The 14,687-nt window shown below is 42.1% G+C and overlaps 1 protein-coding gene across 2 annotated transcripts in view; it reads left to right on the forward strand.

Moving 5' to 3' along the window:
- Positions 1-14,483, forward strand: part of IL20RB (interleukin 20 receptor subunit beta) — a 121,506-nt gene extending 107,023 nt beyond the window's left edge. For both annotated transcript variants that reach the window (XM_075861187.1, XM_075861188.1), the window contains 3 exons: positions 11,687-11,837; positions 12,939-13,084; positions 14,090-14,483. In XM_075861187.1, the coding sequence (XP_075717302.1) occupies positions 11,687-11,837; positions 12,939-13,084; positions 14,090-14,233 (441 nt within the window). In that variant the 3' untranslated portion in view covers positions 14,234-14,483. The remainder of the gene's footprint in view (positions 1-11,686; positions 11,838-12,938; positions 13,085-14,089) is intronic.
- The last annotated feature ends 204 nt before the right edge of the window (positions 14,484-14,687 follow it).

Here is a 14,687-nt window from a genome sequence, read left to right on the forward strand (position 1 = left end):
GGACCAGTCCTTGGAAAACACCAGTATGTCATCAAGGTACACTACAAGAAAATTACCCAGGTAATCTCTCAGGATTTCATTAATAAAATTCTGGAAGACGGCAGGGGCATTACACAACCCAAAGGGCATGACCAGGTATTCGAAATGACCTTCGGGTGTGTTGAACGCAGTTTTCCACTCATCCCCCTCTTTGATGCGGATAAGGTTATATGCCCCCCGTAGATCGAACTTAGAAAACCATTGGGCCCCCTGAACCTGATTAAAAAGATCCGGAATCAAAGGAAGGGGATACTGGTTCCTTACGGTGACCTTATTCAGGTTCCGATAATCAATGCACGGCCTAAGACCACCATCCTTCTTCCCCACGAAGAAGAAGCCAGCACCTACAGGAGAAGTCGGGGGGCGAATGAAACCCTTGGCCAGGCATTCTTGGATATACTCCCTCATAGCTTCACGTTCAGGACATGAAAGATTAAATATCCTACCCTTAGGAAGCTTGGCACCCGGCACCAAATCGATGGCGCAATCGTAATCTCTATGAGGGGGCAACACCTCGGAGGCCTCCTTAGAAAACACATCAGCGAAGTCCTGAACAATCTCAGGAAGCGTGTTTACCTCCTCCCGGGGAGAAATAGAGTTAACCGAAAGACATGAGGAGTGAGGTTTTAGGCGGAAATAAAGTCTGCAACTCTCCCGGAAGGAGAGAAAAGTCTTACGGTCCCCTGAGAACCGGTCAGGTAACTTGAGGTCGGGTTCTAGAGGTGAGGTGAGGGGTACTACTAAGGTCAGCGTCACCCTGGTTGACCCTCTGAGCCAGGGCCTGGACCTGTAGGGAGAGGCCCTGCATCTGCTGGGTCAGGGTCTCAAGGGGGTCCATGATAGCGTCAGCGTAGGAAAAATGGTAGACTAGGTATGGGCTTGTTATTATGTAATGGCAGGAAGGAGGTGAAGGGAACAAGTGAGCCCTAATCTACCCACCGCCCTGTCCCTGCCTACTTGCAACGACCCGCCCTAGGCGACGGGGTACAACTTGGCGGCGGTCCCTACGCTGTCTAAGTGCAAGGGAGTACAAACAGGGAACATGCAAGGGAAGGGAAGGGGCAGTAGCCCACGGAACACCGCGAGGAAACGGAGCGGTGAATGAGTCAGTCAGGATCAGGATGAAGTGGAGTATACCAACGAGAGCACGGAGCAGGAAGCAAGCCAGGGGCAAAGCGAAGCAGGATAAACGGAACTGAAGCAAGGCAGAAGCACGGCAGAAGCAGGCTGGAGCAAGGCAGCAGTGGGGCCAGGAATCCAAGAAGAATAACAAGCACTGAGGAAGAGAACAGGGCAGGTATAAATGGACAGGGGGCGGAGCTAACTCCGACTGACCAGGCTGCGATAGGCTCGCCCACTCCTGAGCCTGCCACCCTGGTTGGTGGGAGCCGGTGTCAGTCTAAGAGGTCTGGCCTCAGGTGTCGACTGATTAATCCCGGGAGTATACCCAGACGTAGTACCTGGCAGATCCTTTACATGTAGCCTTTGTAAAATATATAGAGCTTAATAAAATCTGTAAAAAGATAATAAAATCAGCAAAAATACAAAATGAAAGGCAGGTGGCCAAGGATAGTAAAACAAATCCTAAAAAATTCTTCAAGCATATAAATGCAAAAAAGCCAAGGTCTGAACATGTAGGACCCTTAGATAGTGGTAATGGGGAGTTGGTCACAGGGGATCAAGAGAAGGCAGAGTTACTAAATGGATTCTTCCGCTCTGTATATACAACAGAAGAAGGAGCAGCTGATGTAGCCACTGCCAGTGCTGTTAATATATCAGTTGATATACTGAATTGGATGAATGTAGATATGGTGCAAGCTAAATTAAATAAATAAGGGTAGTATATTTCAGTGAAATATATATATAAAACTGGATATTTTTTGGAGAGCGCTACTTGATATAAAGAAAAGGCAGATGAGTAATCATGAGTTGATTTATTATGCAACGCGTTTCAATGCAGGACATGTGTCTTCGTCAGGCAAAGAAATCGGTATAACAGAGCAGCACAGTGTACAGTTTAAATACACAAAGGAAGATGGGGAGGGGTTAAAAAAACCGCCAAAAAACATAGTAATCAAGAAAGTAAATAAGACCAGGTGTGTCTGACAGCATTAGGTACATATTCACAGTTAAAAAACATTGGATGTACGTTTTTCTCTCTTCAGATACTAAATTAAATAAATGTACACAAGGCCCCGGGACCAGATGGGTTACACCCTAGAGTTCTTAAGGTGCTTAGTTCAGTTATTTCTGTCCCCCTCTTCATAATATTTAGAGAGTCTCTCAGGACTGGTATAGTGCCAAGGGACTGGCGCAGGGCAAATGTGGTGCCTATTTTCAAAAAGGGCTCTAGGTCTTCGCCGGGTAATTATAGACCAGTAAGCTTAACATCAATTGTGGGGAAAATGTTTGAGGGGCTATTGAGGGACTATATACAGAATTATGTGACAATAAATAGTATTATAAGTGACAGCCAGCACGGTTTTACAAAGGACAGAAGCTGTCAAACCAACCCGATTTGTTTTTATGAAGAGGTAAGCAGAAGCCTAGACAGAGGGGCCGCTGTGGATATAGTGTTTTTGGACTTTGCAAAGGCATTTGACACTGTCCCCCATAGACGTCTAATGGGTAAATTAAGGACTATAGGTTTAGAAAGTATAGTTTGTAATTGGATTAAGAATTGGCTCAAGGACCGTATTGAGATACATGAAGTAACGGTATGCCACCCTACATTGTTAAACATTTACTTACCTGACCTGCAGTGGTGCTGTCCTGTCCTGCTCTGCCATCTGAGTCTAAGACAGGCCCACTATTCGCGGATCACAGCTGCTCACGTCAGCAGTTCTGGCCAATCCAATAACAGAGGGCATGTCTTAAGCCTAAGAAGTGCACACCCCCCCCCCCTGCCCTCTGAGTGACTTGACCGCTGGCCGGTCAGGTCACAAGATAAGTTTTTAATAAAAAAATAAAAATAAGAGGATCCTGCAGCCCCCCCTGCTGGATACCCTAGGCATTGAACTGCGCCCTAAGTGCCTAGTGGCAAATAGAATCCTGCACGATGTGCCCCCTGAATAACATAATACCCCACAATGTGCCACATGTATATAATAATGCCCCACACTGTGCCCCCCAAATAAAAAAATATATCCGACACTGTGCCACTTAATTATAAATGTGCCCACTGAATTACATAATGCCCTGCCCCCACCCAGTAAAGCATACTCATCTGCCAGTGTTCCCAAGGTGCCAATCTTTCACACAGACATGGCCTTTTCTGCAGAACAATTACATAATTTCGCAGCTTGCATCACCTAGAAGGGGGGCTCCCTTGCACTGCCGGTGTTAATCACGCTGATACAATTTATTTGAGGAGGTAAGGACCAGTGGGCATCCCGCTTCTCTCCTGTTCTGAGAAATGGCTGTTATTTTAACAACTGGCTCAGGGAAATTGGCTGCATCACACCACTACAGCAAAGCTATACTCCCACAATGCAGAGGAACCCTCTTACTATACAGTTCTTGATGTAAAGATTATACTTCCCAGAATGAAAATGATTAGAGCAAGACATTGAATGCTGTGAGATTTTAGCCCTGAATCCCGCAGAATTGCGAATACAGCTCTGGACTGTTATATAGCCAATGTAGATCAATTCTGATTTGTCATGGATTCTGTTCTTAACAGAGCCCTGACAGCTGTGGATCCCAACTAATCCCATTGATGTATAATTAGTCTGTTTAGTCTGTCGGGTTTCCGCATTCATGATGGCAAGAATAGCGCTGCAGACTATGCCATCCTTGCCTATATAAATCAATGGAAACCCAGCAGAACAGAGGACACTGATGTGAACAGTTTTAATGGTAAAATGTTTATTCTTTTTTCCCAGACATTCTTTTGGCGCTTGTAAGACCATAGTACTTGGTTTTAAAATGCCTTTGATTATTTGAGCATTGAGTTGCATACTCCAGACATTGAGGTTTGCAATATCAAGTACTGTATTGTTACTTCTTTGACAACTTTGAACAGCTTCCGCTTGCATAAAGTTTCCGCTTTTTTTCACACGGAAAACAATAGCGTAGTGGTGCTAGCGAGTGCCACATTAAATTGTATCCATGTGATCAGGACGCATATACAATTGAATACTATAGGCCACGTTAGGCCTGCAGCCTATAAGATGCTGGGACAGAATCCCATGCACAGGCCGGTGTGATGATATCACTGGTTCACGCCGGTCTACGCAAGGGTCCCATCTCAGCGTCTAAAAGCTGTGGAGCAGCTCCATCGGGGATAGATGAGAACAATTTTTTGGTTTGTTTGTGGGATTGTGTGGCACTATCTACAAGGGGGTGTGTGTGGCACTATCTACAAGGTGGTCTCTGTGGCATTAACTACAAGACGGGGTGTGTGGCACTATCTACAAGGGTGAATGTGTGGCATTGAGTACAAGGGGGCTGTGTGGCAATACGTACAAGGGGGGGGCTATGTGGCACTATCTACAAGGGAGCTGTGTGGCACTATCTACAAGGGAGCTGTGTGGCACTATCTACAAGGGGGCTGTGTGGCACTATCTACAGGAAGTGACTGTGTGGCTCTATGTACAAGATGGGATGTGTGGCAGTATCTACAAGAGGGGGTATGTGGAACTGACTACAAGGGGGCAGAGTGGCACAATCTACAGGGGGCTGTGTGTGTGGCAATATCTACAAGGGGTCCTGTGTGTGGCACTATCTACAGGGGGCTGTGTGTGGCACGATCTACAGGGGGCTATGTGTGGCATAATCTACAGGGGTCATTGTGGCGCTATCTACATTGGCAATGTGGTATTATCTACAGGGGACACAAAGGGGGCAATATTACTATGTGGGTGCACAAAGGGGGCCGGTTACCTGTGAGGCACTTTTATTGTGTAGAGCACTAAGAAATCAGTATTACCATCTGGGGCACTGTGGATTACGAGTTTGTTTCGAGGATGGGGTATAGGTAGGGAGGATGCTGGAAAAGTGAGAAACCAACATTTCTGTGTGTGAAATGGAGAAAAAAGGGAAAGTGAACGACTCTAATCAGAGAAAACATCATCTGTGAGTCACTAGATATAAATGTGCTGTAATCACTTATATGATCTGAAGAGCTCCCGTGTATAACTGGCATCTACCACTATATGGTCACTATATGGTGCTAATATTGTATAGTGGTTTTTATATACAGTAACTGTATGGGGATATTATCCAGTCACCATGTGGTTATGGTGTGGCGGTATTATTCAGTGACACTATGGTGCAGGGGCGTAACTAGGAAAGACTGGGCCCCATAGCAAACTCTTGACTATGCCATAAGCAGCCCCCCTTATAAATAGTTCCCCTTGTAGAATGTGCCATACAGCCCCCCTGTAGACAGTGCTATATAGCCCCACCTATAGACATTGTCACACCACATTTGTAAAAAGCTCCCCAGCCTCCCCCTTGTAGATAGTGCCATACAGCCCCCCCTGTAGATATATCGCCATAAAGCCCCCATTGTATATAGCGCTATACAGCTCCCACTGTATATAGTGCCACACAGCCTCCCTCCCTTGTATATAGTGCCACGCAGCCCCCCTTAGTAGAAAGTGCAGCACAGCCCCCCCTTAGTAGAAAGTGCCACACACAGACCCCTGTAGATTGTGCTACACGCAGCCCCCTGTAGATAGAGCCACAGCCCTCCCCCTTGTAAATAGTGTCATACAGTTCCCCTATGTGTATAGTGCCACACAGCTCCCCCTTATGTATAGTGTCACACAGCTCCACCTTGTGTATAGTGCCACACAGCCCCCCCTTGTCTATAGTGCCACAAGGCAATGGCGCATCCGGGAAAGTTGTATCAGCCAGGGAGATGGCACTCAAACATGGAAAGGTGGGTTTGCAGGCAAGACTATGTGACTCTTCCGGATAGCGGCACGGCCCCATGACCCTATAATGAGTAATTAGCATATAGTGTGCACCGTTTTAAAAGTGGATTTTAAGGCTTTTGCTGCATCGGAAAAAAACATACAAGGGAATGTTTGGAAATATTGTCAGGTCATGTATTATTGCATGGTGGAGATTCAAGGGGTTAAAACTACCTGACAGATTCCCATTAAATATACAATGAATTGAGAACAATTCCATCTGCCCTGCAATTTTGTTATAAATATATCCTATATAACTACAGATCCAGAACCAAGCTCTGACATGTATACAGTACCACAACCAAGATCAGTACATAAATACAGCACTAGAACCAAGCTAAGTACATATATACAGCACCAGAACGAAGCTCAGTACATAAATACAGCACTAGAACCAAGTTCTGACATATATACGGCACCAGAACAAAGCTCATTACTTATATACAGCACTAGAACCAACCTCAGCACATAAATACAGCACCAGAACCATGTTCATAACATATATATACAACACCAGAACCAAACTCATTACATATATATAGCACCAGAACCAAGCCCAGTACTTACATACAGAATCAGAACCAAGATCAGTACATATATACAACACCAGAACAAATACAGCTCAATTTAGTGCAACCCCTGCCATATAGGTTTTTACGGCATAAAACTACAGCTCCCAGCAAGGCCCGAACATTGGTGAGGATATGCTGGGAGATGCTGTTCCACAAAAAAAAAAATCATACCACCCATCATCTCGCTGCAGATCATACAGTGACTACAGTACTGATTAGAGGCAGAATAAACATTTACATTGAGTGACTCACCGGTGACGTCTCAGATTCTAGTTCTTTTCTTCTCCCTCCGGTCCAGACATCCATGATGAATTTCTACCGGCCATGACCCATTTCTGCAGTTTTCCGCTCAGATGTCTTCAGCTTCTCACTTTTAAAACATTTTTGCACCTATAAACAAAGTTAAAATTCTCAACACCTCTAAATATAATAAAGCACCATACACTGCACCTCTAACTATAATAGCGCCATACACTGTGTCCCACACACACACACACACACACACACACACACACACACACACCGTGCCCCCTGTAGATAATGCCCCCATAGTCCCCTGTAGATAGTGACCCCCATAGAGTCTCTGTAGATAGTGACCTACATAGAAGCCCCTGTAGATAGTGTCCCACATACAACCCTCTGTAGATAGTGCCCACATTTGGACTGCAGAGCTGCAAGGCAATAGTGCTAACCACTGAGCCACCGTGCTGCCCTACATATAGCTTCCTCTATAGACAGTGTTCCACGTATAGCCCCCCTCTGTAGACAGTGTCTCACATATAGCTCCCCCTGTATATAGTGTCCCACATATAGCCCACCCCTGTAGACAGTGCCCTACATATAGCCACCCTGTTGCTAGTGCCCCACAGGTAAACCACCCCTGTATATAGTGTCCCACATATAGCCCACCCCTATAGAAAGTGCCCTAAAAATAACTCCCCTATAGATAGTGCTCTACATATAGCCCACCCCTGTATAGTCTCACATATAGCTCCCCCTGTTTATAGTGCCCCACATATAGACCCCCCCTGTAGATAGTGCCCCACATCCCCACATTTAGACCCTCCTGTAGATAGTGGCCCACTTTTAGACCCCCCCTGTAGATTGTGCCCCACATCCCCACATACAGGCCATCCCTGTAGCTAGTGGCCCACATCCCCACATATAGACCCCCCCTGTATATAGTGGCCCACATATAGATGACCCCCCTGTAGATAGAGCCCCCACTATATATATATATATATATAATGCCACTCACAGTTTTATGAGAAAAAAACCCCAAAACTTTACATACTTACATCATCCCGTTCCCACGCTGTTCACTGGCGATGCAGATCTGTTCTCTTCTGAGCTGGTCTGCAGGAGCTGAACGAGCGTCGTCCAATGACGCTGATTGGCGGGGCAGAACGACTTGCCCCGTCAATCAGCGGTTTTCAAGCATGGAAGCGGCACGATGACGTCATCGCGCCGCTAGCCAATCAGCGTCATTGTAAGGTGTTGAATGGTCGGGCATGGAACATGCCCGGCCATTCACCGCTAATGCATGTATTTGGCTGTTGTTAGCACCGGGGCCCCCTCCGGTGCTAGCGACGCCTACAGGCATGAGAGGGCCTGTGTCGCCCGGCCCATACTTGTTGGAAGCTCGGCGGCGCGGGCCCCATAGTAGCGGCGCTACTGCTGTAGCAGCCATAATGGCTGCTAGTGGCACCACCGGGCATATGGGGGGGGCGTGTCGGTTGGCGGCACAGCCCCCCTCCAGCCGCGGGCCCCGTAGCAGCCGCTATGGCTGCTACCGTGTTAGTTACACCACTGCTATAATGGTATTATTCAGTAACAGTATGTAGGTATTATTGTCATTATGTGGTTATGGTGTGGAGGTATTATTCAGTAACAGTATGAGGGTATTATTCATTCACTATGTGGTTATGATGTGGAGATATTATTCACTAACAGTATGGGGGTATTATTTAGTCACTATGTGGTTATGGTGTGGCGGTATTATTCAGTAACAGTATGGGGGTATTATTCAGTCACTCGTTATGGTTTGGTGGTATTATTCAGTAACCGTATGAGGGTGTTATTCAGTCCCTATGTTGTTATGGTGTAGCGGTGTTATTCACTAACAGTATGGGGGTATTATTCAGTCACTATGTGGTTATGGTGTGGTGGTATTATTCAGTAACAGTATGGGGGTATTATTCAGTCACTATGTGGTTATGGTGTAGCGGTATTATTCAGTAACAGTATGAGGGTATTATTCAGTCACTATGTGGTTATGGTGTGGTGGTATGATTCAGTAACATTATGGGGGTATTATTCAGTCCCTATGTGGTTATGGTGTAGCGGTGTTATTCACTAACAGTATGAGGGTATTATTCAGTCACTATGTGGTTATGGTGTGGTGGTATTATTCAGTAACAGTATGGGGGTATTATTCAGTAACAGTATGGGGGTATTATTCAGTCACTATGTGGTTATGGTGTAGCGGTATTATTCAGTAACAGTATGAGGGTATTATTCAGTCACTATGTGGTTATGGTGTGGTGGTATTATTCAGTAACAGTATGGGGGTATTATTCAGTCAGTATGTAGTTATGATGTGGAGGTATTATTCAGTAACAGTATGGGGTATTATTCAGTCACTATGTGGTTATGGTGTGGTGGTATTATTCAGTAACAGTATGAGGGTATTATTCAGTTACTATGTGGTTATGGTGTGGTGGTATTATTCAGGAACAGTATGGGGTATTATTCAGTCACTGTGTAGTTATGGAATGGCGGTATTATTTGGACCTTATATTGTGTAATTATTGGTAATATTGGTCTTATAATAGTGATTTGTGTTCAGTAATAGTATGCAGGAAATATTTAATCAGGTATATTGGTATGATTTAATAACTGTATATGTATATATATATATATATATAATTTTTTGTGTGAGAGGGGGGAACATATTCTTTGGGGCTTGCAACACTCCTAGACGCGCTAGAAATCAGCGATACAGTTCTCATAAAAGAACTCATTCTCACATATTTAATAGATCGCTAATACAGCTGCCATGTATTTCTACAGGGACACACATACTGCAATATATAAATAATAAAGGTACTAACTGGTGTAATATAGTATCAGAGTAATATACAGTATATAAAATGTCAAGCAAAAAAATCGCACACATTTTTTTTTAAGGGCTGATAAATGTAAAAGGTGCAGTACATAGCACCCTCTGTTGGCTAGTTAAGGACTGCATTCCTAAAAAAACCAATAAGTTGTAGAAATTGACATGATACTACACGATAAATGCAAGTGATAAACAGACAAATATAAAAATAAAAAACAATGTATTTACATTATATTGATAGGAGCCTGCAATTTATGTAGAATATTACAAGCATTTTCCAAATGGTTTATACATTAAGTGTGTTTTGGTACAAACAAAAAAAAGCTAAATTCTGTTGTTCTTCATACCATATATCTAAAAAAAATTCCCAGTATGATTTGATATTCCCTAGGGGGTTATGAAAAGGTTTGTTCCAAAAGTAAATAACATTTGGATAACCCTTTATTACTAGTGGAGAGAATAACCATATGTCACATTTGAATGGGGTGTAAGAAATTCTAGAAGATAAAAATGTTTTCAATAAGTGCCTCATGTGGAAATACTCGGAAAAAATTGTGTTTTGGAACATTGACATTTTCTTAATGCAGAGGAATTAAATACAGCATTGTCCCAAAGTTGTTCTAACTTATTTAGACCTAATTTTTTCCAGTTAGATATTGAAAGGTCTGGAATAGCCACTTCAAGCATTCTTATAGAAGTATTGATAGCGTGTGGGTGTTTTCTTATTGGAAATAGTTTATATATATTTTTGAAAGTTTGTTTGAAGCCCGATTTTTCATTGGTTTAAAATAAGGGAATAGCTATTTTTGATTGGACACGCGTTCCCCAGGTAATGGATTGCACGGACAGGCTCCGCCCCTATTGATGACGTGTCAGCCCATAATTAAATAGACACGTCGTCTGTATCATGTGAAACTACAATTCCCAGTATGTGGCCGCACCACCCGTAGAGACCAGAAATACAGTGACAGGACTGCAAAAACTCATTTTATTAAGAATGAAAAAATATATATAAGGTGATGACGTATATAACATAAGTGAAATATAGAATAACTGGTATATAATATATACATAAAATACCTGCAACTGGTGTATAACGATACATAACTGGAATATAAAACATATAATATAACGAATATAAAACATATATAATATAACTGGAATATAAAACATCGATGCCAAATGGGCATGAATCAGAAGTCCCCGCCCCTCATCCACCACTTCATAGTTTAGTCTAGGAGCACTGGCTTAGGACTTTTATTTCCTAAAGGGAATAAGAAAATTTTGATCATGTGATCATAGTGTTAAGGATATTTAATGGCGCTTCCAATTGGGTCCGGTGTCACCAGTATTCCACCCTGCTGGAAAGAGATAAGGGGCAGCCCTTTCGAGCAAAGTTTCCGCAGCGATTGAAAGTAAAAGAAGTTCATACGTACCGTTGTCTTGGTGACGCGTCCCTCTTGACCTCCCTGGATGACGCGGCAGTCCATGTGACCGCTGTAGCCTGTGATTGGCCTGTGATGTCCATGGGCAATATAAGTGAATGGGTCCGTAATTACGGTATTTAAATAGTGAGCTTTTACTCTATCTATACCGTAAGTTAACCTCCCGAGCTACGCCGGGTATAAAAGCTAGTAGACCATATTGGAGCAATAGCTTGTAGGGTATAGTCTTGTGGAAAAGTTAGTTTGAAAAAATAAGGATGCTTTGAGGTGTTCTGTCATTAGATGATTGTTTAAGAAGCATTTTTCAATGTTGACCCACTATTTGGAGGTATCATTTAGCCACAATGCTCTTTATAATAGTGGGGCATGGTAGTACTGCAGAATAGAGGGAGAATTCAGTCCACCTCTATATTGCGGGAGGTAAATAAAATCAGATTTGACTCTATGTGTTATGGCAGGAAGGAGGGGAAGGGAACAAATGAGCCCTAATCTACCACAGTTAAATAAACCTAATTTGCTTAATTTAAATAAAAATATACTATTAATGACTTTGCTTTACAGGCTACTGTAATCTCTTTTTTTTTCCAGGTGAAAAGTAAAAAAACAAGCAGTTATAATATATCCACTTTTCTGGAAAAAGCAGAGGAAGGGAAGGAGTACTGCGCAAAGGTCATTGCACATGCGAACCCTATCAATAAGAATAGCAGCAGCAGTGATACAGTCTGCATTCAGGTTAAAGGTAAGATTAAAACAATGTTATATATAATTATACTGTATATATTTATCATTTTACTCCACTCAAAACTAGGAAATTCAGATATGACTTCACTTATCCCATTCCCATTTGTATGCAAGGGCAGGACAAGATGTTTGGGTTCCCAAGGCAGCAATGGAAAATTGCAGCCCCCCTGTGCTCAAATAATACTGCCATATTTTGTATAAATAATACTAACATACAGAGCTCAAAAATGATCCACTGTACAATGCTAAAATAATATAGTGGATAGATAAAATGTGTACAGAGCCCAAACAATAATAAATAATGTCACCATAGAGACAAAATAACACTGACATAGTGTTTAAATAATAACGCCATACACTGTTTAAATAAAACTATTTATTGCATAAAGAAAACCATAATACAGTGACCAAATAACATTGCTGTATAATGCAAATAATGCTCCCATAAAATGTTCAAGTAACACCACCATGCAGTATTACTGCCACCCAGGATAATAATAATAATAATAATAATGCCATACAATACAAAAATAATACCACCATATGAAACTTGAATAATATTGCCAGAGACTGCCTAGGCTAGACAATGGCAAAAACAAGAGACCCTGACACACGGCAGCAGCAGTAGATAGAAAAATGTCTAACAGATGCGAGAGGGAACAGCGCTGCATATTTGATATTAGCAGTAGCAGGCCTCCTAGCAGGCCAAAATAGCCAAAAATTTACGTTAGTTAACATTTTTATGAACATTTTGGAAAACCAAAAAGGAATAATAATGAATTTTCGTAATAAATGTCTAAACCTCAGATACTAATATAAACACATTAGTAGCATTTACTATGAACTGTGTGGAAGCTCCTATCAGGGGGAGGATAGGAAGCTAAAATATGAGTTTTTGTGGCGGGCCCCTCACTCTAGAACACATTTTTTCCCTTACATTATTTCTTCTATAATGTAAAAGTGTGAAAAATTATGTAAAAATGTTCTAATCAGAGATATAGTTACAAAGAATATTGAAATCCTCATCAGAGGTAACAAGCTTAAGATAGAAAATGATAGGGTGCCTAAATAACTATGATCCTGTTTTCTTTTTCTGTAGAAGTGAAACAGTCCGGTCTTTTCACTGGACTCCTTTGTTTATTTGGTGTTGTTCTGGCATTTGTGCCAATGGGTTTTGCGGCCTGGAAAGCTGTCACTGTGATGCGATACTTCTGCTGTCCAGATGAGGATATCCCAGATGTATTAGTAAGTAAATATCATCTATAAAGAACTGTTTCTGTAACAAGAATTATCTAAGGCCATTTTTACATGTTCAGGATTCTATCCAAATTTAGATGTGGATACTGCGCCTAATGCCTGGGTATTTTATAGAAAAATATCCACGCTGCAGATTTTAAAAAATCTGCAACATGTTCATTATTGCTGCAAATTAGCTCCTTTGAATTACAATAGGTCTAACCCATGTGCGGATCCGAGTTTCAGCCAACTTGTGTTTTATTTTCCTTCTGTACAACCTAGCTAAAAATCACAGAAAGACAAATATTTTTTATGGATGAATAAAAAAAAACACAAGAATTAGTGATAAAGATTCTAAGTAACAGCAATGTACAGCAGTATATGACTCTTGTCGGCCTAAATGGGAGCTGTATACTATATACAGCTCATAGGTTGGGCCCAGTCTACAGTGCAGCCGAGGGGAGGGCGGTCACATAGGGTGCAGCTGCCTCTGCCAGGATTCTGATCAGACATTAAAGCCGTATCCAACCATACAAAACAGAGGAACTGTTTTTTGTTCCATAACTAGGGAGCCATATGGTGTTTGACAAAAATGTAAAAAAACGAGGAAAACTTTTTTTCCCCTTGACTGAGATTTAGTGCTATTGTTGGCCAAAATATATGTAAGGAACACAGACTGCCCATATGGACATGTAAATGAGTCCTGTAATTGTATGTGCCCATCATATCCCTTAGGCTAGGTTCACACCACGACTAGGCTCTGTTAGGACTGTTAAAAATTCTCATGTAGTGTGAACCTAGCCTTAATCTGACCCTGACTGAACATGAAGTGTGGCCTTCTGATGGAGTCAAGGTCTTCATTTGAGACCCCCATAGTGTTTCAGGTTGATCATCCCTGATCTAGATACATCTTTCAGAATTGTTGGGCATCATCATATAAGCAGATTAAATGAATCAAAACTAATATAAACTGTAGAAAATTAAATTTACGTAACGTTCTATGTTTCTCTCTAGAAGGAATCCTATGTGGGTCAAAGAATGCTTAAAAACGATAACTCAAGCAAGGAAACCAGTGGAGAAATCTGCAGTGTTGAGCCTCATGAACATATGCTTTTCCAAGAAAATACTTCTTTCACAGTCAAAATGCAAACGCTTTGACATATTATCAAACAGGAACAATCTTTCCTGAACATTATTCACATATTGGTGTTGTAAAGTGCAGGTATTGAGTGGCTGGATATTTTTTAAGGTCCTTATTACCATTTACCTATGAAGTATAAAGAAGAACTCAGCAGATAAGACGTTTTATATGAAGAGAATGTCGACGGCAATCTATTATTTACTTGGGTCATCAAAAATGTTGTGAAAACTGTGCGCAAAATGTATAAAATAAAAGGATTTTATTTTTTATTATGTTACAAAGTTATTTTATATCCCTCACTCTCCAGTATTATCGATTTCTTCAGTTGAATGATTATTTTTGGCAACCTAAATTAAACTTACCATTTTGCAGTAGCATAACTATGTGGGGTGCGGAGGTTGCAGTGGCATAACTATGTGGGGTGCGGAGGTTGCAGTGGCATGCAGGCCCTGGTGCCAGAGGCGGCCTATT

This window comes from Rhinoderma darwinii, chromosome 4 (assembly GCF_050947455.1).
Source record: "Rhinoderma darwinii isolate aRhiDar2 chromosome 4, aRhiDar2.hap1, whole genome shotgun sequence".
NCBI lineage: Eukaryota > Metazoa > Chordata > Amphibia > Anura > Rhinodermatidae > Rhinoderma > Rhinoderma darwinii.